Here is a 25,677-nt window from a genome sequence, read left to right as displayed (position 1 = left end):
CCTGCATGTTTTCCATCTATTTCCGTTCTTCTCTGGCTCTATGAAGCCAGAACTATCAAAGCGAGGGGGTCGTGGAAGGGAAAGCAAGCGGGGAGGTGCACTTAAATGTAGGGCCATACCAGGAGCCAGCACTTGATTTGAACAGTCATGCTGTTTTGAAAGAGTCCCTGCAATTGGCATGTAATCAGCATTACAATGCTGTCTGGCCACTTTACTGAAAGTGCTGCTACCAGGAGAAAGTGAACTGTTAATCATAGGGCATGCACTACAGAGGGAACTCACCGTGTATTGAGCGCTGACTGTCGACATTCCGCGCACACCACTATGACTGAAAGCCAGCAGCTCCTGGGAGGAATAAAGTTAATTTTCTCCTACTAGCTGCACTTTTAGGAAGGCGGTCATACAGCATTAAAATGCTAATAACCTGCAGATTAGTTCTATATCTGCACGTAATAGTGTTTGGAGACATGATAGGTTCTCTTGAATAGCGAATGTAAATGAGTAGATAACAGGTGAACAAGCATTTACAGAGATTCTGTATGCCCATATAAACACGCTGAAAAATCACCCAACAAAACACTGTTCGTCGGGTTATCAGATTTTTTTTCCCCGTCTTAAACAATCATTGTTTATAGGCTGCACATCATCCTTTGTAAACGTTGGCTGTGCTGCCGATAACATGTATGGGGACAAAACGATTGTATTATTAACCATTCTGTCCCCATCATAGTTCGTTGGTCTGTGTAACAACCTGAATATAATTGCATTGCATTCCTCAAAGTGCTCCGACAGGCCGAAAAGCAACACATCTAAGTGCACCTTAATATTACATAGATGCAAAAAGACAGATGTATGGCTCCATACCGGAGTCACCAGATACATTGCGGTCTTCTATTAAGGATATCTAAAATGTGTATTATTCCATATTATACACATCTTACAGGATCTCTGATTTGTGCAGCCCCAGGTGAACAAGAGCATTTACCAGCGGAGGCTGTGACTTGGAGATACTGTACATGGTGCATTACGTAACCACCATGGTTATAAGGAGTAAATACAAAAAAAATGCCATTGCAGTAAAAGAAATCAGACTTGGATGAACATGGTTGCTGTTAGTAAACAGAACAAGTACTGTAGCTATATGAGGGGACATTTAATTAGTTGACTCTGTGTCCATCACGGGTGCAGCCTGTGCATTCTCCACCTGTGACGGCATCCACTCCCTCAAAGTGTCCAGATCAGGTAAGGACAGCACAGGCCTGCAGAGTTCATAGGCCACAGGGGAGTAATGATAGAGAGTTACAGCAAAGCCTTTGATCTCTTTGGAGAACTGGAGGACTTTGGGTTTCTTGCGCCTCTGCACCTGGTGTCTGAACAGTTCTAGTGTTAACCCACTGAAGTGCTTGGACACAAGATGGACAGGGTCACTGCCGAGCATGTTACTTCTCAGCTGCAGGATCATCTTCTTCATGCTGGCTATTCGGGTCTTCTGCCTCAGAATCTGCTTCTGGAGCGAGTTCTTTTTCCTCCTCAGATTAACGAGGATGGGGTCCACTTTTGGGGTACGTACATTCTCCTTATTAGTGCAGGCAGCAGAATAGGAGTGCTCCACAGGCATAGTCGCTTCTGATGTGATGGCTTTAACTGCCGACTTTGGCTTCTGAGCCACATTTGGTGCAGGTGCGGTGCCACCATCTTTCTTTTTAGCAGGTTTTTTAGGCGGCTTTTTAATATGGACGCCATTGATAATAGAAGGCACGGCATCCAGGCGCAGGTAAGGGTATGAGGCTCCTGGCCGCAGCATGTAGTCCTCTTCTGTGAAGTGGTCACTGCAGAGCCTACTATAGATTGAAGGTTTCCACTTGTCACGACGAATTACTTCGATCCATTTGGCAAGATATTCTGGATTTTTCATTGGAAATCTGCAAGTGAATCAATGAGAAATACATTGTTATGTAAATGTAATTTACAAAAATAACAACCCTCTAAAGAATCAAGGTTTATCTTTAGGCATTTACTGCTTCACAGTGTATGAAGATGCAGGATTACTACAGGTGCCGCAGAACATGTCTGATTATCTTCTGCCATCTGCTGGTAAAGAGAAGGTTCTGATATCTAATATGGGGACAATTGCAGGTAAACTGCACAAAAAAGGTTCTACAATACGCAATATGATAAACTTCTACTGGTTAGCATTATAAAAATTCCCAATTAACATCTAAAGGATATAACAGAATCCAATAAATATACCCTGTTAATACCAGAGGTCCAGAAAAAGCAGAATTGTGTTAGTGAATATCCACATTTCTAGAATAAGTTCTGCAGCAATCTCTATAGAGGTCCATATCCAGCTTTATTTCAGGGCTCCAAATCTCTGCTTTCTTTCATTTGAAGAGTTAAAGAGGTTCGCCCCAATGAGGCAGAGCTGTGAACCCTTCTAGCAGACATCAGCTATCTATGTTGTGCATGGACTGAGATTCATTTCAGGATAGCCATACACAGTTTACAATATTTCCATTGGGTTGTCCCCTACTATGATACTGATGACATATTGGAATAGCAGAGCTCCACCACAATGTAAGTGGCTGCTCTTGGTTACTGCAACTCAGTGCCTATTTATTTAAAGATAATCTCTCGCCAGAGTGTTTGCTACCCCATCTGAGAGCAGCATAAGGCTAAGTTCACACTAGGCGTTTTTGCAGGTTTTTTAATGCAAATTTTCAGCCATGTTTTACAGTACGAGCAAAGTCTATCAGCGTTTTTTCACCCATTGAAATGAATGGGTGTAAAAAAAAAAAAAAAAAAAAAAAAAAAAAGAAAAACACACACGCAGGTATCAGGTTTTGCAGCATTATTTGTGCCAAAACCTGAATCTATAGAATAGGACTTTTTTTTTTCAACACTAAACTTTATCAGCATGCATAAGAGACAAATCTAGCATGCCAAAACCGCAGCAAAAACACAAGACAAACATGTTTTTTTCTGCAGTTTCTTTCCTACAAAGATCAGGATTTGCTGCAGAAAAAAAAAAAACACGCCTAGTGTGAACTTACCCTAATGTAGGAGCAGAGACCCTGATTCCAGCGATGTGTCACTTACTGGGCTGCTTGCTGAAGTTATGATACAATCCCTATTTTCTCTGCTGCAGATCTAACAGTTCTCTGAATGCTGAGCTCTGTAAAACACTGTCCACAACTCTGATTGGCAGCTTTCTGCCTATGCTCAGTATACATAGAAAGCTGCCAATCAGTGGTGGGGCTACTATACAGTGTACTGAGCACCGGCTGCTTCCGCAGTGTACAGCTTACATCTACACGCTTCTTGAGAAGCTAACAGCTGGTCGATGGGGGCGACAATCTGCCTATTGGTATCATATTGATGACTCTTCCTGAGATATCTTAGCAGTGGAAAAAATAAGAATAATTAAAACATAAGTAATAGTATGGCAAGACAGACCTGAAGAAGTGTTTACCGCATCCTTTTGACAGTCGATTTTTGCAGCCTTTTGCAGCACAGACAGTCATCTTTCATCAAAATTCAGGTCAAAGTCTGTATGATAAAGACAATAGCACTTTAGTTAAGACTCCCAGTAATCCCTGTGCACAGATCCAGGCAACATTTTGGAGACCAGTTATAATCTAGCACTCAATAAGAATAGTGTAAAAAAAAAAAAAAAAAAAAATTATTTGCAGAACAGATTTAAGTCCATAAATCTACACATTTTTTTTCTGACTCCTCCTAAGGTTCACAGTGCGTTGTGAGGAGTGTGTATTCATACTCTGTTCAACAGAGCGGCACCCCGGATTTGTGTTTGCCTGTAGATTAAGCCCGGCTGCACACGTGCGCCACTGACCTCTCAGATGCTGCAAAGAAGAGGTAGCTCAGTATCCACAGCATCAGAAACCTGAGGCCAGCCGGATCTAGTAATCAGCAATTTATCCAGCTTCAGGGCAGCGCATAGTCTTTGCTTTGTACATGCTCCTTGTCTAGGAAACCGGCCACCTCCGATAGTCTACAGATATGAGCGGCAACCCAAAGGCTCATTCTACACATATCAGTCAGAGATCAGACTGCTAACGCACGGACTGGCAGCGGCTCTCCCAACACGAGCATGGTAGCCTCGTAGAAATACATGACGCTGTCACGCTTGGGTTGGGAGAGCTGCGGCCAGTCCGATATCAGAGCGATGTGCACGACGTGTGAATGAGCCCTAAGCAACGAGCAGTACACTATGGAATTAAAAGTCCCTCCATTCTTGACAACAGTGGAGATATTTAATAAATGGTATTTTACAAGATTACCTCATTTTCATGCACTTTTAGTCACTTAACATGAGACAACACCTTTAATCTGCTGTGTCTAGCACAATACAGCATAAGTGTGCCATCACTGGATGGAGGAAGCTGACGATCTGAGCCCACTCCTTACAGAGCGGGTGACGGCTGTGTTGCCCAGCTATCTCCACTCGCACCAGTTTAACCTCATAAGTGCTGCTGTTAAGGGTGAAACTGGTGTGTCTCCAACACGGTGGCTGTACCTCTGGAGCCCATACCTTGTCCCCTACCAAGTGGCACAAAGACCTTCCTGTCTGCCATGATATTACTCATATGAAGCTCTGCCAGTGACTGGATTTCATAAGAGACCAGTAATTAAAGGAGTATTCCCATCTTCAAGATCCTATCCAAATACGTAGTAGGTGTAAAATAATAATATTGGCAAATACCTCCAATTAGAAATGTAGTAGTTTTTCTGATTCGCTATGTCCCTTTCCTCATGTGCAGGCATTGCAGGACCTTAGGTATCCATGGTTACTTCTAGATGGGAATACCCCTTTAAGCAATAGACTGCATAACTATTTACTGCAGTGAAAGGAATAGGTGATCAAGAGGTCGCAGGTTCAAGTCCCCAATGGTGAATGCCGAAACAAAAAAAAAAATTATATATATAAAAAAGTCGTATGGGTACCAGAATGGTATCTTTAAAAACTGCAGCGCCTACCGATAACCAAATCAAGCGCACACAACGTAGTGGACTGACAAATACACGTGGCGCTCAGGAGTCAAACTAAAAGTGACCGTTGTAAAATCATATGATTAAAAAGAAAGGGCGATTCCAGCTTCTTGTTCAATAAAATATTTTTCCAAGTTTATTCAAAAGATTTTAAAAAATCCATGTGGATGCAAACAGGACAGGAAACCAACATGTAAAATTGTACCACCAAAACAACAACAGCATTTGTTTGTCTTCAATTCTACCCCACTTGGAACTTTTTCCCATTTTCCAGTACATTATACAGCGGGTGAAATGAGTATTAAACAAGTCAACAATTTTTTTTATTTATTTATTCTTTAAGTAAAATATATTTCTGAAAGGTGCTATAAACATGAAATTCGGTAACAACCTATTTAATCCGCACCCGCAAACAAATCATCCATAGATGTCCATAAATTAAGTTATGTGTAATAATGGGAAGCGACACTGAAAAAAGTAAAGAACAAATGAAAGAGGTAAAAAAAGCCAAGGAAAGTCATGACACCAGCTAAAATCAGTAAATAGAAAGCAATCCTGCCACTTAGTGGAAATTATCAGCTGGCTCAAAATATATATTTTTGCAAAACATACTGAGGGCATTGGTTACAGAATTTCTAAACTACTGAAGGTTCCACTGAGCACTAGTGGGGACATAATCTGGAAGTGGAAAGAACATCATTTCAGCATAAACCGGCCAAGACCAAAATTGAACTCTTTGGATGCCATAGTACACACGGTAAGAGGCGCTACATATCATCCCAAAACCTGCATGCCAACAGTGAAGGTTGGAGGTAGGAACACCACAGTGTGGGGGTGTTTTTCAGCACATGGCACAGGCAAAACTTCATGATTGAAGGAAGGATGAATGGACCAACGTAGCAAAACATTCATTACAAAAATCTGCTGCCATCTACCAGGATGAGGAAGATGGAAAGAGGGTGGACATTTCAGCAAGACAATGAACCCAATCACACAGCCAAGGAAACTCAATTGGTTTCAAAGAAAGAAAATAAAGCTGCAAGAATGGCCCAGCCAATCACCTGACCTGAATCCACCAGAAAACGTATGGACGGAACTAAAGCTCAGAGTTTATAGAAGGAGCCCACGGAATCTTCAGGATGTGAAGAGAGTTTGTGTGGAAGAATGGACCAAAATCACACCTGAGCAATGCATGCGACTAGTTTCTCCATTCAGGAAGAGTCTTTAGGCTGTGTGCCCACGTAAGCCTTTTTTTCACGTTTTTACTGGCAAAAAACGCTTAAAAACCGCTCAAAAGAAGCATCCCATTCATTTTAAAGCATTTTGCACTTTTTTTTACATATTGATGCGTTTTTTTTCCACGAAAAAAACGCTTTGCGGTAAAAAAAACGCAGCATGCTCATTAATTTTGCCGAAAAGTCCGCGTTTTTAGCTATTTTCTATGTGTCTCAGGACGCGCATCAAAAACGCGCGTATTTTTGCACGGAAATCGCACAAATAGGCGGAAAAAAACGGGCGTTTTCTGGGAAGGAGTCCGGTTTTCATGCAGAAATTTTCTGCATACGTGGGCACATAGCCTTAATCTGTCATCACCGAAAAGGTTTTTGCATGAAGTATTAAATAAATATCAGTAAGCATGTTCAATACTTTCTCCCAATGTCATTTATCATTATTACACAACTTAATTTATGGAAATCTATGGTTTGATTTCGTTGCTTGGGTTGCTGACATCTGATGAGAATTTCATGTCAATAGCGCCTTTACAAATATATTTACTTAGAAAATTCGTAACATGTTCAATACCTATTTAACATGCTGTATACAGTTGTGGCCAACTGCAATTTTGTCAGATAATACTCAGTTTCTTCCTGAAAATTATTGCAAACAAATTCTTTGTTATTATCTTCATTTAATTTGTCTTAACCCCTTAATGTCCAATGACGGACACAGTCCGTCATCAGACATCTCCCCTGCTTTGATGAGGGCTCCGGCGCTGAGCCCGTATCAAAGCCGGGACATGTCAGCTGTTATGAACAGCTGACATGTGCCCGCAATAGGCGCGAGCGGAATCGCCGTCCGCCCGCGCCTATTAACTAGTTAAATCCCGCTGTCAAAGCTGACAGCGGGCATTTAAATAGCATTTCCGGCCGCCGGGCCGGAAATGACCTCATCGCCGACCCCCGTCACGTGATCGGGGGTCGGCGTCATGTTGCCTGGACAACCAGAGGTCTCCATGAGACCTCTATGGTTGTTCCAGGCATATGGCTTTCAGCACCACCCGGTGGTCGGCGCTGAAAGCACAGCAGTAAATCTGCTACATATGGGCGATCTGCTCATCGCCCATATGTAGCAGAGCCGATCGGGTTGCGCATGCTTCTAGCCTCCTAAGGAGGCTATTGAAGCATGCCAAAAGTAAAAAAAAAAAAAAAAAAAAAAAAAGTTTAAAAATTAAAAAAAACCTAAAAGTTCAAATCACCCCCCTTTCGCCCCAATCAAAATAAAACAGTAAAAAAAAAATCCCACATACACATATTAGGCATCGCCACGTTCAGAATCGCCCGATCAATAAAAAAAAAAGCATTAACCCGATCGCTAAACGGCGTAGCGAGAAAAAAATTCAAAATGCAAGAATTACGTTTTTTTGGTCGCCAAGACATTGCATTAAAATACAATAACGGCGATCAAAAGAACGTATCTGCACAAAAGTGGTATCATGAAAAATGTCAGCCCGGCACGGAAAAAATAAGCATTCACCCGACCCCAGATCATGAAAAATGGAGACGCTACGGGTCTCGGAAAATTGCTCAATTTTTTTTTTTTTTTTAAGCAAACTTTGGAATTTTTTTTCACCACTTAGATAAAAGAGAACATAGACATGTTTGGTTTCTATGAACTCGTAATGACCTGGAAAATCATAATGGCAGGTCAGATTTAGCATCTAGTGAACCTAGCAAAAAAGCCAAGCAAATAAGTGTGGGATTGCACTTTTTTTGCAATTTCACCGCACTTGGAATTTTTTTCCCGTTTTCGAGTACACGACATGGTAAAACCAATGGTGTCATTTAAAAGTACAACTCATTCCGCAAAAAATAAGCCCTCACATGGCCATACAGACGGAAAAATAAAAAAGTTATGCCTCTGGAAAGAAGGGGAGGGAAAAATGAAAATGCAAAACCAAAAATACCCCTGGTTGTTAAGGGGTTAAACGAAAAAACAAAAAGAATTGTCCTAAAGCCAAATTGGATATAATTCCACACCAAACAAAAAAGAGTGGACAAAAGTATTGGCACTGTTCGAAAAATCATGTGATGCTTCTCTAATTTGTGTAACTAACAGCACCTGTAACTTACCTGTGGCACCTAACAGGTGTTGGCAATAACTAAATCACACTTGCAGCCAGTTGACATGGATTAAAGTTGACTCAACCTCTGTCCTTGTGTGTACCACATTGAGCATGGAGAAAAGAAAGAAGACCAAAGAACTGTCCGAGGACTTGAGAAACCAAATTGTGAGGAAGCATGAGCAATCTCAAGGCTACAAGTCCATCTCCAAAGACCTGAATGTTCCTGTAAAGAAACATTCCTGATCTTTTAGGAATGTTCCTGATCTTAATTATATATATGATGATGTGGTGATTTCCTCCATGTTCAGATTCAATGCTTTATGGTATGGTGGAGAAAATCCTCCCTTCCTGCTATTGTGGACCTCCGCCCATTTTTTTTTTTTCCCTCCCACTTTACTTCAGACAGCAAGTGTATATAGGTATATGTTTATTTGTAAGATGTTAAGCTATGAGTAAGGACCCTCCAGTCCGAAACGCGTAAGCGTCTGTTACAATGGTGAACCATATGTTTTTTATGCTTCTATTCTGTTTTTAATCATTTTTTTTGGAATAAAGTCTTTTGATTTTAACCATCCTTTGGTCGAAGTTGCTGGAACACCTCCTGAGTATTGTGCCTACAAGATTTTCCAGAATCCAAGTTCCCTGCACCGCCCAGGATTGATTGCATTCCTCCAGACTCCGCATTTGCTACGGTTTGGTGAGCTGACAAAATTTTTTTTCCCTGAATGTTCCTCTGTCTGCCGTGCGGTGTCATCAAGAAGTTTAAAGTCCATGGCACTGTGGCTAACCTCCCTAGATGTGGACGAAAAAGAAATATTGACAAGAGATTTCAACGCAAGATTGTGCGGATGTTGGATAAAGAACCTCGACTAACATCCAAACAAGTTCAAGCTGCCCTGCAGTCCGAGGGTACAACAGTGTCAACCCGTACTATCCGTCGGCATCTGAATGAAAAGGGACTGTATGGTAGGAGACCCAGGAAGACCCCACTTCTTACCCAGAGACATAAAAAAGCCAGGCTGGAGTTTGCCAAAACTTACCTGAAAAAGCCTAAAACGTTTTGGAAGAATGTTCTCTGGTCAGATGAGACAAAAGTAGAGCTTTTTGGGCAAAGGCATCAACATAGAGTTTACAGGAGAAAAAAAAGAGGCATTCAAAGAAAAGAACACGGTCCCTACAGTCAAACATGGCGGAGGTTCCCTGATGTTTTGGGGTTGCTTTGCTGCCTCTGGCACTGGACTGCTTGACCGTGTGCATGGCATTATGAAGTCTGAAGACTACCAACAAATTTTGCAGCATAATGTAGGGCCCAGTGTGAGAAACCTGGGTCTCCCAGCAGGACAATGACCCAAAACACACTTCAAAAAGCACTAGAAAATGGTTTGAGAGAAAGCACTGGAGACTTCTAAGGTGGCCAGTAGAGTTGAGCGATACCGTGCGATACTTCAAAGTATCGGATCGGAATGGATCGGCCGATCTTAAAAAAAAAGTATCGGTATCGCCGATTCCGATACCGGAAGTCCCATTCAAGTCTATGGGACTTCCGGTATCGGAATAAGAAAAACCCTGTTTTTGCCTTGTACAGCCTCTCTGGGGTCTGTACGGGCCTTTCGGGGGGCTGTGCCGGCTCCGGTGGTCTCTGCCGGCCTGCCGGTGGTCTGTGCAGACTCCGGTGGGCTGTGCCGGCCTGCCGGTGGTCTGTGCAGGCTCCGGTGGGCTGTGCCGGCCTGCCGGGGGGCTGTGCAGGCTTCGGGGGTCTGTGCAGGCATCGTCCGATGGGACTACAAGTCCCATCGGGCGATGCCTGCTACCATGACAGTGATTGACACATTAGCCAATGATGGGACAGTAGTAGTCCCATCATCCGGCTAATGTGTTGAATGTAAAAAAAAAAAAAAAAAAATATTACATGCTACATACATACTACATATATGCATGCTACATGCATGCTATATGCATGCTACATGCATGCTACATACATACTACATGCATGCTACATACATACTACATGCATGCTACATACATGCTACATGCATGCTACATGCATGCTACATGCATGCTACATGCATGCTACATGCATACTACATACAATACATTCATACAATACATACATAGACATACAGTACATATAACAGAGTAACATACTTACCAATACTTGTCACATTGTTCCCCGAAGCCATTGTCTTTTATGGAATAAATATTAACATAACAAACCACAAAAATACTCACCCATGATCCGAAGCAGTCCACGAGTGTGTCCCACGACGATCTTGGGTAGAGAACTGCAGCATCAGCTGATGCTACCGCTCTCTACGGGCTGCAGCAATCCAATGACGGAAGGTAGGTATCCTTCCGCACTGTATTCCTCCGCCACTTAAAAAAAAAAAAAGTCCCTAGTCTCACTTTATGGTAAAAGCTGTGTGGGAAATTCCCACGCAGCAATGGCATAAAGTGAGACTAGGGACTTTTTTTTTTTTTTAAGTGGAGGAGGAATACAGTGCGGAAGGATACCTACCTTCCGTCATTGGATTCCTGCAGCCCGTAGAGAACGGCAGCATCAGCTGATGCTGCAGTTCTCTACCCAAGATCGTTGTGGGACACACTCGTGGACTGCTTCGGATCATGGGTGAGTATTTTTGTGGTTTGTTATGTTAATATTTATTCCGTAAAAGACAATGGCTTCGGGGAACAATGTGACAAGTATTGGTAAGTATGTTACTCTATGTTATATGTACTGTATGTCTATGTATGTATTGTATGTAGCATGCATGTAGTATGTATGTAGTATATATGTGGTATGTATGTAGCATGTAGTATGTATGTAGCATGTATGTAGTATATATGTGGTATGTATGTAGCATGTAGTATGTAGTATGTATGTAGCATGCATGTAGTATGCAGTATGTATGTAGCATGCATGTAGTATATATGTAGTATGTATGTAGCATGCATGTAGTATGTATGTAGTATGTATGTAGCATGTAGTATGTATGTAGCATGCATGTAGTATATATGTGTTATGCATGTAGCATGCATGTAGCATGCATGTAGCATGCATGTAGCATGCATGTAGCATGCATGTAGTATGCATGTAGTATGCATGTAGTATGCATGTAGTATGCATGTAGCATGCATGTAGCATGTATGTAGCATGCATGTAGTATATATGTGGTATGTATGTAGCATGTAGTATGTATGTAGTATGTATGTAGCATGTAGTATGTATGTAGCATGTATGTAGCATGCATGTAGTATATATGTTGTATGTAGAATGTAGTATGTATGTAGCATGCATGTAGTATATATGTGGTATGTATGTAGCATGTAGTATGTATGTAGCATGCATGTAGTATGTAGTATATATATATTTTTTTTTTTAACATTTAACACATTAGCCGGATGATGGGACTACTACTGTCCCATCATTGGCTAATGTGTCAATCACTGTCATGGTAGCAGGCATCGCCAGATGGGACTTGTAGTCCCATCGGACAATGCTTGCACAGACCCCCGGACATCAGCACAGCCCCCCGGCAGGCAAGCACAGCCCCCCGGCAGGCCGGTACAGACCCCCACAGGGTGCACAGACCACCGGCAGGCCGGCACAGCCCCCCGGCAGGCCGGTACAGACCCCGGGCAGTCCACACAGCCCCCCGGCAGGCCGGCACAGCCCCCCGGCAGGCCGGCAGAGACCCCCGGCAGGCCCGAAATGACGGCGCATCATGATGCGCACACACCGCGCATCATGATGACGTCATTTCGGCAATCAACTTTGAGCTTTCGATTCCGATGCCGACTTCCGATATTGAAAAAATATCGGAAGTCGGTATCGGAATTCCGATACAGCAAGTATCGGCCGATACCCGATACTTGCGGTATCGGAATGCTCAACACTAGTGGCCAGCAATGAGTCCAGACCTGAATCCCATAGAACACCTGTGGAGAGATCTAAAAATGGCAGTTTGGAGAAGGCACCCTTCTAATATCAGGGACCTGGAGCAGTTTGCCAAAGAAGAATGGTCTAAAATTCCAGCAAAGCATTGTAAGAAACTCACTGATGGTTACCGGAAGCGGTTGGTCGCAGTTATTTTGGCTAAAGGTTGTGCAACCAAGTATTAGGCTGAGGGTGCCAATACTTTTGTCTGGCCCATTTTTGGAGTTTTGTGTAAAATGATCAATGTTTTGCTATTTGCTTCATTCTCTTTTCTGCTTTTTCATTTAAGACAAATTAAATGAAGATAATAATACAAAAGAATTTGTGATTGCAATCATTTTCAGGAAGAAACTGAGTATTATCTAACAAAATTGCAGGGGTGTCAATACTTTTGGCCACAACTGTATTAGCCCCTTCACTAAACAGCAATTTTTCATTTTTTCCTTCCCTTCTTCCAAGAGCCACAACTTTTTATTTCTCTGTCCATATAATACAAGGGCTTGTTTATTTCGGGGGACGAGTTGTACTTGTGAATGACACCATTCAATGTACCATATAGCGTGCTGGAAAACGGGAAAAAAATTCCCAGTGCGTTGAAATTGCAAAAAAAAAAAAAAAAAAAAAAAATTGCACTATATATACTGTATATTTTTTACCATGTTCACTATATTGAAAAACTGACCAGTCAATTTGATTCTCTAGGTCAGTACGAGTATGCAGATACCAAACACGTATTTTTTTTTTTTTAAATTTAGGTAGTGAAAATTTTGGGGGGAAATTTGTATTTAAAAAGAAAATAATCTTGATTTTGTCACCATTTCAGCGACCCATATCTTTTAGTTTTTTGGATATGGGGGGCTTATTTTTTGCACCCTGAATTGACTTTTTATTGATACTATTAGTGATGCTGCAGACCCCCAGCTGTCATGAAAACCCATCGGTGCCCAGCTATCACGTGACAGGGGTACCGATGTAGGATTTGTGACTCGTTTCCAGTCAATGATTGACAGCGGGATTTAACCGGTTAATAGCCGCAGGCTAATTAACTCAGCCATCAAGTGTGGGGAAAGAGGTGGGCTCAGCGTGCGAGCCCACATCAAAGGCAGACACTATCTTTTAGGCACATGTACGTCAAAGGTAGTGAAGGGGTTAAAATTAATGACGTCATTCAAAACTACAAATCGTCTCATCAGCCTCCGTCTACTCTCACAGTTACAAGTTGAATACAACTCTTAACATTGTCCCCTGCTAGTGATATCGCAGCATGAGCAGGGAAGAACAATGAGAGCTGTCTTCAGCACCTGGCGCCGGGGAACAGAATGAACCATAATGCTGATTCCCAGGTGCCGGTACATGTGATACTGATGAGGCACACGGTTGCCACAAGGATGAAACACACCTACACTGATATCTCCGGTATATCAGGACGTATGAAGGAACCCTAACATTGCAAAGGATGGCAGAAAAACACGGACACACAGGCCACACCCTGATGCAAATACTGCCACACAGGCCACACCCTGATGCAAATACTGACACACAGGCCACACCCTGACGGCAAATACTGACACACAGAGCACACACCCTGATGGCAAATACTGACACACAGAGCACACCCTGATGGCAAATACAGACACACAGAGCACACACTGATGGCAAATACAGACACACAGAGCACACACTGATGGCAAATACAGACACACAGAGAACACACTGATGGCAAATACTGACACACAGAGAACACACTGATGGCAAATACTGACACACACAGTGGCCCAAAGTCATTTAACACCTTAAAAACATCAGTTACTTATTCAAATCTGTGAAAACTGGTTGTTGTCCACTTTGATGCGTATTCTGATGCCCAAAACCCATGTGGGCCAGACTAAATGGACTTGTTGTTATGCAGGGCATCACCTTCTGTGTATTCTTAGTGGCCCAAAGTCATTTAACCCCTAAAAAACACTACTTATTTGAATGCCCAAAATCGAATCTCTTGCCCACTTTGATGCCAGTTCTGATGCCCAGAACCCATTTGGGCCAGGCTTAAGGGACCTGATTTTGATGTGGGGCTCCCAGTTCTACATGTCTGCAGTGTGATATCAGTGGCCCTGTCATTTAACCCTTTCATTAACGCCATTAGGTACACACTTTGATGCTCATTTTTGTGCCAGTTTTATAGTTTTTGTAGCTGTTTTTAAGTGTATCAACATCAGGGCGCCTCGCTGCATTGTATATTATTGTGATTTTTTGTTTTTAAACCTATAGAAAAGAAAAAAATGCTGAATAAGAAACTGACGCATAAAAGAAACCAACTTCAGCCTCATTACTGATGGGGAATGTAGATTGTGAGCCTCAATAGGGAGAGTGATGATAATGAACGCACAGTGCTCCTTATATATGATGATATATAAAAGAAGCTAATAATACTTGTTATGGAAGAAAGATTTTCTTTTAAGTGTATATCTGTGATCCTTTGCTTTAGTAAAAAATGTATTTTCTTTTTTCCCTCTGATATCACTAGATGTTGGGGAAAAAAAAGGGATTATGCTAAAAATTTGGCCCAAAGAATAACAAAAAACAGTGAAGTGTGAACTGGAGAAGATTTTACAGCTCCTTAAAACGCAAGTACAAAAAACCGTGGCTGCTCCAGAATGAGGGTAACTGGCCCAGTCTACAACTGGTTAATGAGGTGCAAATTACAAGAATAGGGAGCAAATGAAAAACAGGTAAAAAAAAATATAACTGTAAAAACGCAGTGAGTAGCCGGGTCCTAGGAGCTGCGGTACCGCAGGAGCTCGGAGTGCAGACCCCAGAGGAGACGCTACAACACAGGGCGCTACGGACGTCCATGTACAGCAAGGTCCATCACGACCCTCCGTCTCCACCCATCGCGCTCTCCACACACTCACTCCCGTGTAGTCTCGTGGAGACACTTCTCTCACAACAAAGCACCCGCCGCTAACAACTTACTGAGGAAACCAGTGAGCGCCGCCGGGCGCTGTGTCTTCTACAAAATGGCGGCCGCACTTCCCGGAACACAGTTGCGCGTCAGAGAAACCGTTTCAGTCATTGGTTGAAAAGGTGTCACGTGATAAAGAAAGCGTCACGTCGTGCCATGTGATCAGACGGCGCCAATCCAGACGCAGCGCTCTGCTCTGGTGGGGATGTGCGGGGCTCACAAGACGGTACGGTATCCGTTTGCGCACCAGACTTTTTCCTGTCCGCTATCGTTATGCTGTGTCGTCATACGGAGCGATAACGGACGTCTGCTGGGCAGTATTCTCAAGCAGCCACTCTTGTTATAACCCAGCAGCAGATAGCTGGTAGATCAGCGCCATCTAGTGGTTATAATGAGCAGGTAGTGAGAGTTCTGTCTCATGAAGTTAAATGTATTGTCTCCCCGCCCCCCCGTGTAGTGACGCACATGTACGTCATGATGCGGGAGGTGATCCCACAATGTGACATACAGGTACGTCATGGACGACACATGTGCTGACAGCTGAGCACCTGCAGTGGCCCTGATTTTAACCCTCTAGATGCCACGATCATCAGCGATTGTGGCAAATAGGGAGCTGTGAGTGGAAGGGGGCTGCTCTCCCCCATCCTGTTTGACAATCACATGGAGCTTATGATTTCCAAGGCAACCAGCGATCATATAATAACTTGTGTATCTGCCAGGTACGGTGGCCCGTGCTATAAGAAGGGTGTAACGGGCCTCCTGTGAGTGTAACCCTGACCGGTCTGGTATCCTGCAACGAAGGCGAATGAAAATAACAAAAATTCAGTCCAACGAAAAAATATATAGTTGAATATACGAACAAGAAAAGATTTTACGTTTTTTTACACCGCAAGCACGGATAACCCGAAAATGTGCCCGGTCAGGACCGGTGTGTCACGTGACCCGCAATATATCTGTACCCTTAGGCTGGGGTCACACAAGCGTCTAAAAATCCATCCAGTTCTCATGCAGAAAAGTGAGTCGATTCCCTTGTGTCATCCATTTTTTACTCAGGAGGAGCTATTAAAGGGAACCTGTCACCGCCCCCCCCCCCCCAGGCGTTTTTAAGTAAAAGCGCCACCTTGTGCAGCACGAATGCTGCACCCTGTCAAGGTGGCTCTGTTGCTTAGCTTCCGTTCCACCGCAGAAATAATAGTTTATAAAATTGTTCAAAAATACCTGAAATTTGACAGGGAGGCAGGTCTTTCCCCCTCTGACAGACGCCTCACATCCATCAGTCATTTTGTATTTGGCGCCGCCTCCTCAGTTTTCTTTTGAAATGCTGGCGCCTGCGCTGTACTATAGTTTCATGGGCATGCACGGTTAGCGTTACCCAAAATCTTATATAACCCAAAATGGTACATGGAACAATTCAACAGACTGGTTTGACATCTTACAACAGAAATATAGGGGGCTTCCACATTACTGGCAGCACAAATGCTTTGGATAAGTGCCATGGTTTCCCTCAAACACGTTCCAATAAAATCTGGTCTGAATCCAAGTACCCCCTCTCTGTACCTTTAAGCCACAGTTTGGCATTACTGCAGCGAGGAGAACCCGCTTAATTTGCGGGGTGTGTGTCTCCAGAAGGACAAGCTGGTCACAGTGTATTGGACATTACAATGTATTGGACACTCCTGTTAGGAACGTAATACACACAAGTAACGGAAGAAGAGAAGACCTTCTACAAGGAGAGTCCACACCCTCACCCAACTGATCCTTGTACAGGGTACAAAAACCCTAGCCGCACCACCTCGGACTTGACTCCCTAAAAGGCCATTGAGGGGTTTCTCATACCTCCTTAGGAACCAGAGGCAAGGCAGCAACACTGCCAACAAGAGGAGAAGAAAGTGTGCAGGAAGATATGAAAACCCAGAAAATGAAACAAGTTCATATAGGGTACAGAGAGGAAGCTAAGGAGAGCCAAAAATAAATGGAAGTACACAGACAAGCAAAAGGGTAACAATGTTTTAAACTTTTGACTTTCCGGCTGCATGTCTCACCATCCATTATTGCTTCAAATGTGAGACTACCATCATTTTATAGACCATCATCTTGGCTACTCATACATAATTTTGACTTGCAATTATTTTGCATATGATTAGTTATCCAGATTCTTGTTATGTCACTGCATTGTTACTGTCTTGCTCCTAAAAATCTAAATTTTATTTTTTATTATTTTGTTAGTATTTTGTAAATCCACCTTTGGATTTCAACACAGCCTTAATCCTTGTGGCCATGCTTCAATCAGATTCAAGCATGTCTCGCCGAAATCTGATTCCAGGTTTCTTCTACACATTCTCAAAGTTGATACATACTGGTCGACTCACTTGTGTATGTATACAGATTTTTCTTCAACTATACCACCCACAAGTGTTCGATTGGGTTGAGGTCTGGGGACTTTGTTAGCCAATCCAGTACCTTTACTTCATTGTCATTGAACCATTTCTTCACCAATCTCAACATATGCTTCGGGTTGTTGTCTTGCTGGAACACTGTCGTCCTTTTCATACCCATAGTACTTGAGTGCATGAAGTAACTCGTCTTGTAAGGTACTCACATGTAGCTCCGCATTGATACCATCATCGATACTGGTAAAGTATCCAACGCCTTTGGCCGTAAAACAACCCCATATTATCAGGCTTCCCCGACTAAACTTGACAGTTCCTTCAATTTCCTCTATCCATGAGCCCCTTTTTCCCTGGTTTCTTCCAGACCCATTTGCACCCATCAGAGCTTAGTTTATAGACTTTAGTCTCACTGTTCCAAATCACTCGTTTCCAATCTTCTAATGTCCACTTTTCATACTTTTTTGCAAACTTGAGCTGACGCTTACAATGATCTTGAAGTCAAGGTTTCTTCACCTTTTTTCTGGCCACTATTCCTGACTTGTATAACATGCATCACACGGTGCTTGCATGGACATCTTTGATCTCACTATGACAAAGCATATGAATCACCTAAACTGCCATGTTTGTCACGCCAGAACTGATATACTTTGTTATGACCCTACTTGTTGACTCTGATATTTTGCCTGGACGTCCACCTCTTGGCTTTTAACTGGATAGACGGACTTTCATATTCTCCCAACTGTCATGGCACTCACTTGACGCAGTTTGGCAATTTTCTTGGCCAAGAACCGCTATTGATGCTGGATGATGCTATTTCTCTTTTCTCAGGAAATCTTCAATTCGAACCAGTGACCTTTCACTTGGTAAATCAAACTAATAACTCACTGAGCTATTAGGGAATGTGAGAACAGATTGTAATTTGTAGTGTACAGGAAGAAAAAAGGTTTTCCCACCACCATGAGCAAATAATAATACAGTGACATGACAAGAATGATATGCTAGATAGTTGCAAGTCAAATTTATGTATGAGATAGCCAAGAGGATTGTCTATAAAATGATGGTAGTCTCGCGTTTAAAGGAGTACTGGATGGTGAGATATGGAGCCTGAAAGTCAAAAGTTATTGATACCATGATAGATATGTGTGACAGCACAGCATTTAATCTTAATTATCACACCATAAATTCAGGAGGTCCAGAGACACAGGGTATTATCGTTATGTTGACATTTGAATTTGTGTTTTTCTTTGGTTAGTCAAGAAGCACAGACTATTTTCCAGGGCTGTGGAGTCGGAGTCGTGGAGTCGGAGTCGGTGCTCATTTTGGTGGAGTCGGAGTTGGAGTCGGTATAAAATGGACCGACTCCGACTCCTAAAATATATAATAAATTGGGTACAGTAATTCAATGCAGGATGTGCTGAATATTTTTTTTATAGGAGTTTGGGAAAGTTATGAAATGTCCTATAAATGACTGTTCTATTCCTGATCTAAGGCTACATTCACGCACAGCGTTTTTCCTGTGTTTTTTGAGGATACGTTTTTCAGCTGCAAAAGCTGATCATGTTTTTAAAAAACTGCATCACCTGAAAGGTTTTTGAGCTCATAGATAATGTTTTCAATAGCAAAAGCAGATTAGAAATCTGCTCTATCTATATATCCATTTATCCATATCTGTCTATCCATATCGTATCTGTACCAAAAAGAATGAAAACCGGGTAGTACACCAATATATATTCTGTTCTATCTAAATATCTTGATTATTGGATCATAAAAATGATTAAATGTCTGAGGTTCACATTGTACTACAATAAATTTTTCACTTAAATATAAGCAATATGTGTGGGAGTCGGAGTCGTGGAGTCGGAGTCGGTGTAAGGGAAATTGAGGAGTCGGAGTCGCAGGTTTGGCTTACCGACTCCACAGCCCTGCTATTTTCCATATGAGCCTTTAACATTAACTTTTGAGCATTGTTGTAGCATATTGTGTTGTTATCTTGGGTGACAGAGACACAAGGTAATTGAACAATAGATGTTTGTTAATATGTTGATTACACATTGTCCAGGCCAGCTAGTTTGTTGATCTGAAAAACAGAGAAATACTCAAACAATGAGTCCTTGCATTGGCTGCCCATTCATTATAAGATCCAATTCAAAGTACTTGTTCTCACCCACAAAGCTCTCCACAGTGCGGCACCCCCCTACATCTCCTCCCTCATTTCTGTCTATCAGCCTAACCGATCGCTGCGCTCTGCAAACGACTTTCAACTAACCTCTGCACTAATCTGTACCTCACACTCCCGACTCCAAGACTTCTCCCGTGCTGCTCCTATTCTCTGGAATGCTCTACCCCAAGAAATTAGGATTAACCACAATTTGCATAGTTTTAGGCGCTCCCTCAAAACACATTTGTTCAGAGCGGCCTATCACGTTCACTAATCAAAGTCATTCTATGTGTAAGTGTGCGTGTGCAGTCCATTCACTACCTCCATCCATCCTTCACTCCCTCAAGATGGCTGGACCTTCATTGTAAATACACAATTGTAAATACACACCTGTACTTTGTATCTCCCTCACCTCATTGTAGATTGTAAGCTCTCACGGGCAGGGTCGTCTTATTTCGTCTTATTTTGCTTTAATTATTGTATTGTTAACGTTGTTACTTATGACTTGTGTTTTGAAACTGTTAAACTGTAAAGCGCTGTGGAATATGTTGGCGCTATATAAATAAAGATTATTATTATTATTAGTTAAACTCAGCCCACCTCCCACCTGACCTGTGTGTGATGACCCGAGCCACAGATGTGGGCATAAAAACGGATTTTCTATCATTCTGCAAAAAGAATCAAGTGATTTGGCAGAACAACAGCCAGGGCACCATAACTCTATAAATGTACATTCTACCAGGACAACATGGCTCCATCAAGAGGGATACAGATTTGACATTGTACAAGATGTCAGCTTAGGGGACCACGGCCTCGGCTGACAGAATACAGATCTGCTCCTTTGACCAACACTGAACCCATGGATACATTTGGGAAAGCCAGGATTGGGACCCACCGGTCACCTGGCTCATGGAGACGTTTGGAGAAGTCAGGCTGTGATCCTTCAGTCACCAGCACATGTACCTCCATGGACTGTCAGCTTCCTAAGCTTGTTGTTACCTCTTTTCTGTGGGTGCACATCAAAAGCGTGGTGCCACAGGTGGGATAGTAGACCCTGGAAGCTTCGAAGTCGCAGCTGCAATAATCCCAGCTATTCAATGGAAGGGGGAGAGACTAATTTTGCACCATCTTGGGTATTTTGCTGGAACTGGGATTGTTGAATCAATTAAGTATCACCACCCTGTGTTGTGTGAGTAGTATTATGCCCACGGGAAAGGAGAACTTAAACCTGAACCCGAACCCCATAGAAATCAATGGGAACCCAAACTTTAGAACTCGAAAATCTCCATCTCTCTCTCCTCCCCAAACTCCCAAATTGTAAAACAACTTCCCTGTTCAGAATTCAGCACTGGACACCAGGTGTCCGGTATGAACCCCCATGATGCAGATGTGAAAACCTGAATTTCTGAGGATCCAAGTAATAATAAAAAATAGCAGTATTGACGTACTGTACAATATAATGCAAAAAATGACTAGCATTTCAGAGATAGCACCTACTTTTTGTTTCCATGTGTGTGAAACAATGAAATATTATTGAATTTGTCTGTACATGTCCCCGCTTAATTGTAAAGTGCTGCGGAATATGTTGGCGCTATATAAATAAAAATTATTATTATTATTATAATATCAAACATTTTAGAAAAGGTTTTATTCTTCAAGACCAACAAAGCAATTACAGCAACAATTAGTCCATGTAGAAATTTTATAGCAGTAACCACACTGCACCAGCGATCATAATGTAGTTGTGATTATGCTTGAAGTAATTCTCTTCACATTGCTCAGTTATAACCTCTATGCCAGGAGAGTCTGCCAGTCTTGTTTCACGTATCTTTGACGGCAAGAAAAGCAAGGCAGACTACACTGTTGCTGCCATCAAATATACTGTACGTTTTGATAAACTGCAAATATGAACAAAGCCTAAATTGCAACATCATGATTGCACAATTAAACTTAAACATAATAAGACACCTCATCACAAGTAAACGCGCATAGAAGAAAAGGAAGCACACCTATAACCTGATGATACGTATAGACATAAATAAATTATTAGGAATGCACACACCTGTTTTTCTTCAGTTAAGAGACTCATTAGAAACACAGGATCCTTTATATCAGTGTTACATGGCATTGTTCCTAAATTTAGGCACACGATAGACACTACCTACTCTAAGGTTATAATCATTCTTGGATAGAGATAAAGAAATAATCCTACATGAAACACACTGGGGGTTATATTCTACATGTAATCTAATATCCCTTCTTGTAAGTTAAAATTTTTACTGTTATTCTGAGTGATGGCTTACTAGATAGGACATCCCAGCACTGTAAGGCTGTGTTCACAAACAGCGTTTTTTTCGCGTTTTTCCTGCGGATTTACCAAAAAATCTGCTCAAAAACCGCTTAAAAGAAGCTTCTCATTAATTTTGCGGTAAATTCAGCATTTCTGTCTATTTTCTATATATCTGTGGACAAGCAGAAAAAATCGCGGCAAAAACGCACGTTTTCTGGGAAGGAGTCCTGGTTTTATGCAGAAATTTTCTGCATACGTGTGCATATAGCCTAAGGCTAGTTTTACACTAGCGTATGGAGGAGCTGCGGAGGGATGTGGCCTTCCTCAGTGAAGCTCCGCCCACTGCTGCGCCTCCTTTCAGCTCTGCCTCTGTCGGCATGCGGCCTGCATACCCTATCTTTAGCATTGCCGATGTATGCGGATGCCTCCGCATGTGTCTCTTTGACGGTGCGGCGACCTGCGCCGAACGCAACGTGTTGCATTTTGGTGCGGTCGCCGCACCGTCAAAGAGACGCAGAGGCAACCGCATACATCGGCGCAGCCTGCGTACCCAATGCTAAAGATAGGGTACGCAAGCCGCATGCCGACGGAGGCGGACCTGAACGGAGGAGGTGCAGCAGTGGGCGTAGCTTCACTGAGGGAGTCCGCATCCCTCCGCAGCTCCTCCGTACGCTAGTGTGAAACTAGCCTATCATAGTTATATGGTTAAAGAGGACCTTGCACCAAATGTTTTATGATGAACTGGACACACTGTAATAGTGGCTGCGGAGCAGTATAAAACTTTTTTATTTCGTCTCTCACTTGAAGACATTAGCAATCAAAGTCTTTGGCACTTAAACAGTTAATTTTTTAACGTCCATGTGGGCATAACCAGAGACATTTCACTAGGGGCATGTACTTCCTCTTTCTGACGCTGACCAATCATTAGCAGGCAGCAAGAGACTGTGGAAAGAAAAATATGCCCCCATAATAGCCTAGAATAGATGAGAAATATATTGATAAACAGTCTGCTCTGCTCACTACAGTGTAATGATATGTGCTGGAGCACAGCAGACCTGAGAGTGATTGACAGCTTTCAGGTCTCATCTCTAGCAGTTAGTGTGGGAGGAAAGACCGTGCTGCAGACAGTTGCGTTTCTAGTAGCTCTCTTCTCATAGTGCTGCCAACTCTGGCAATCATAAGCAGGCATCCACGTACAAGGAGAAGAAGACCATGGCTCCACATTCCAACAAGTTCTGTATGAGATATAATGACACAGTCTACTCCTCACAGAGTGATGACATGTGCTGGAGCTCAGCAAACCTGAGCGCAATCAGCAATTTTCATCTCCAGCAGCCAGTGTGTGAGAGGGGCAGTACAGCAGAGTAGGCAGCATTCTCTTTGGCTGTGCTAATGTGTATTTTCTTCCTGACAATAAAGCTCATTTTAGTTTAAGAGGACAGCTATTAGAAGTGTTTGTATTGAGACTCAACTTGTGCAGTACTGCTCCACCCCCACACTGACTGCCAGAGATGCAATCTGTTAGTTAGACGCACTCAGGTCTGTGCTCCAGCATATATCACTCTGCAGTTAGGTGAGCAGACTGTTTGTCAGTATATGTCTCACACTGAGCCTGTTCTAAGCTATTGTGAGGACATGTTCTTTCCCCAGTGTGTTGCTGTTTGCTTATGATTAGTCAGTGTCAGAAAGAAGGAAAAGTCAAATCCCATTGGGTGTCAAATACTTTGATTGCTAATATCTCCGCAACAGAGAGGCGAAATTAAAAATGTTTTATTCCGCTCTGCAGCCCCTAGCGCATCATTTGTCTTGTTAAACATGAAATATTTGGTGAAAGCTCCTCTTTAATACGGTTGATAAAAGACCTATTCATCAACTTTAACCAAAGAATGGGAGAGAGTAAATGGAAGAGGCACAGCCACAACATGTTATCCAGTCTGCCCCAAAATAATTAATATTTCCCCCAGTTCCCTGATTTTAACTTATTCACAACATTTTATCATGAACACTAGGTAGCGCTAATTAGCGCAATGACTTTAGCTAATGACCCATTGAAGGGATTGCCTCATCTGAACATACTGTTGTCATTGGGGGGTACTCTGCTCAGTACTTGATGACCTGCTGTTGTGAGGAACTATAAAGAGTGTTTTCTTTGACCCAACATAATCTCGTAAGGGGCCTTTACAGTACAAATGAGTAGTTGCATGAGACAGAAGAAGCTAGACTGTCATGGATGAGTTAAAGGGAATGTGTTATCATAAAATAATCTATTGTGGAAATATGGTTTTAGATTAAATATATTTTTTTAAAACACTTAATTTTCCATATCATTACATATATTAAAAAAAATCACTCTGGCATTTAGGCCTTATAGTATACCCACAGTTCTTATTCTTTACAGAAGATTTTCCAGCAGTCACACGATCAACAAAGACAGGATTATATTGAAATAAACCTCTATATACAGTAGATAACTAAGGTTTCTACACAGACATACGGTCTGAGTTAGTCTATTGCTGCTAATGTCGATTTGCCTCCTAGGAAGTAGGAGTCCTTAATTAGGCCTAGTGTGAAAGTTGGCAGTTTTAATTTTTGAATAAACAGTGGTATGAAAAAAAGTTAAAATATTTCAAAAATACGTTTAACTCAACATCTTGATCTAAACCATAGGTCATTGACTACACATTCCCTTTTGCCTCTGATTGATATTAATTTGAGCAGGGATCATCCGTGTGGAATTACGGCTTTGAGGTCACATTCACTCTTTCATTTTTTTTTTGCAGTATGCATTTTTGTAACTCATTTAGGCTATGTGCACACACCCGGAATTCCCGCGAAAAACTATCGTTTTGCAAGCGTAATTCGCTTGCAGAATACTAGCGTTTTCCAAGCGATCTGTAGCATCGCTTGGAAAACTGATTGACAGGTTGGTCACACTCGGGAAACGTAGTGTTTGACAAGTGTGACCAACTTTTTACTATTAAGGTGGCCTATGCAGCATCAGTAGTAAAAGATAAAAAGTTAAAAAAATAAAAAATCATGTTCCTTCCGGCATCCCACGCAGCGTCACCAGGCCTCAGCGATGCTCCCGGCAAGTCCCGTTCCCAGTGTTGCCTTGCGACAATGACCCCAGATGACATAGCATCACACGAGACCGCTATGTCATCACAGGTCGTTGTCACAAGACATCGCTGGAAACGGGACTTGCCAAGAGCATCGCTGAGGCCTGGAGACGCTGCGTGGGACGCCGGAAGGTGAGAACAACACAATTTTTTATTTTAATTCTTTTTTTTTAACAGGGATATGATACCCAGGGCCTGGAGGACAGTCTCCTCTCCTCCAGACCCTGGGTACCATCCGCACATTTTCCGCTTACTTTGCGCATGGTGGGCACAGCCACATGCGGAAATTAAGCGGAACAGTGCATTCCTATGTGTGCGGAATTCCCGTGATTCCGCAAAAAGAATGAGCATGCTGCATATTTTTCCACAATGCGATTCCACCGCGGAAAAATATACGCAGCATTAGCAGAGCATGTGCGGAATGCCATTGAATTCAATGGGTTGCTTATTTTTATGCGTTTTTGCAGCGTT

At 42.4% G+C, this 25,677-nt stretch overlaps 1 protein-coding gene and 1 long non-coding RNA gene across 3 annotated transcripts in view; one reads left to right on the top strand and one right to left on the bottom strand.

Annotated features, from left to right (window-relative positions):
• Positions 1 to 1,132: 1,132 nt before the first annotated feature.
• On the bottom strand, positions 1,133 to 15,401 carry LOC141097118 (THAP domain-containing protein 1-like). Of its 2 annotated transcripts, none has more exons than XM_073584118.1 (3): positions 15,261 to 15,401; positions 3,457 to 3,549; positions 1,133 to 1,922 (listed from the first exon to the last, which is right to left on the bottom strand). In XM_073584118.1, the coding sequence occupies exons 2-3, from the start codon at positions 3,522 to 3,524 to the stop codon at positions 1,154 to 1,156; spliced, it is 837 nt and encodes a 278-aa protein (XP_073440219.1). In that variant the 5' UTR covers positions 3,525 to 3,549; positions 15,261 to 15,401; the 3' UTR covers positions 1,133 to 1,153. The 2 variants fall into 2 exon arrangements, with proteins under 2 accessions (XP_073440219.1, XP_073440220.1); XM_073584119.1 differs by lacking the exon at positions 15,261 to 15,401 and adding an exon at positions 15,200 to 15,218.
• Positions 15,402 to 15,420: 19 nt separating this feature from the next.
• LOC141097119 (uncharacterized) overlaps positions 15,421 to 25,677 on the top strand; it is a 54,175-nt gene continuing 43,918 nt past the window's right edge. The window contains exon 1 of the long non-coding RNA XR_012233852.1: positions 15,421 to 15,475. This is a non-coding gene — a long non-coding RNA (uncharacterized lncRNA). The remainder of the gene's footprint in view (positions 15,476 to 25,677) is intronic.

This window comes from Dendrobates tinctorius, unplaced genomic scaffold (assembly GCF_039654945.1).
Source record: "Dendrobates tinctorius isolate UK_male_01 unplaced genomic scaffold, ASM3965494v1 ptg000083l, whole genome shotgun sequence".
Classification (NCBI taxonomy): domain Eukaryota; kingdom Metazoa; phylum Chordata; class Amphibia; order Anura; family Dendrobatidae; genus Dendrobates; species Dendrobates tinctorius.
The sequence above is the reverse complement of the archived record's forward strand: the minus strand, read 5'-3'. Positions and strand labels throughout refer to the sequence as shown.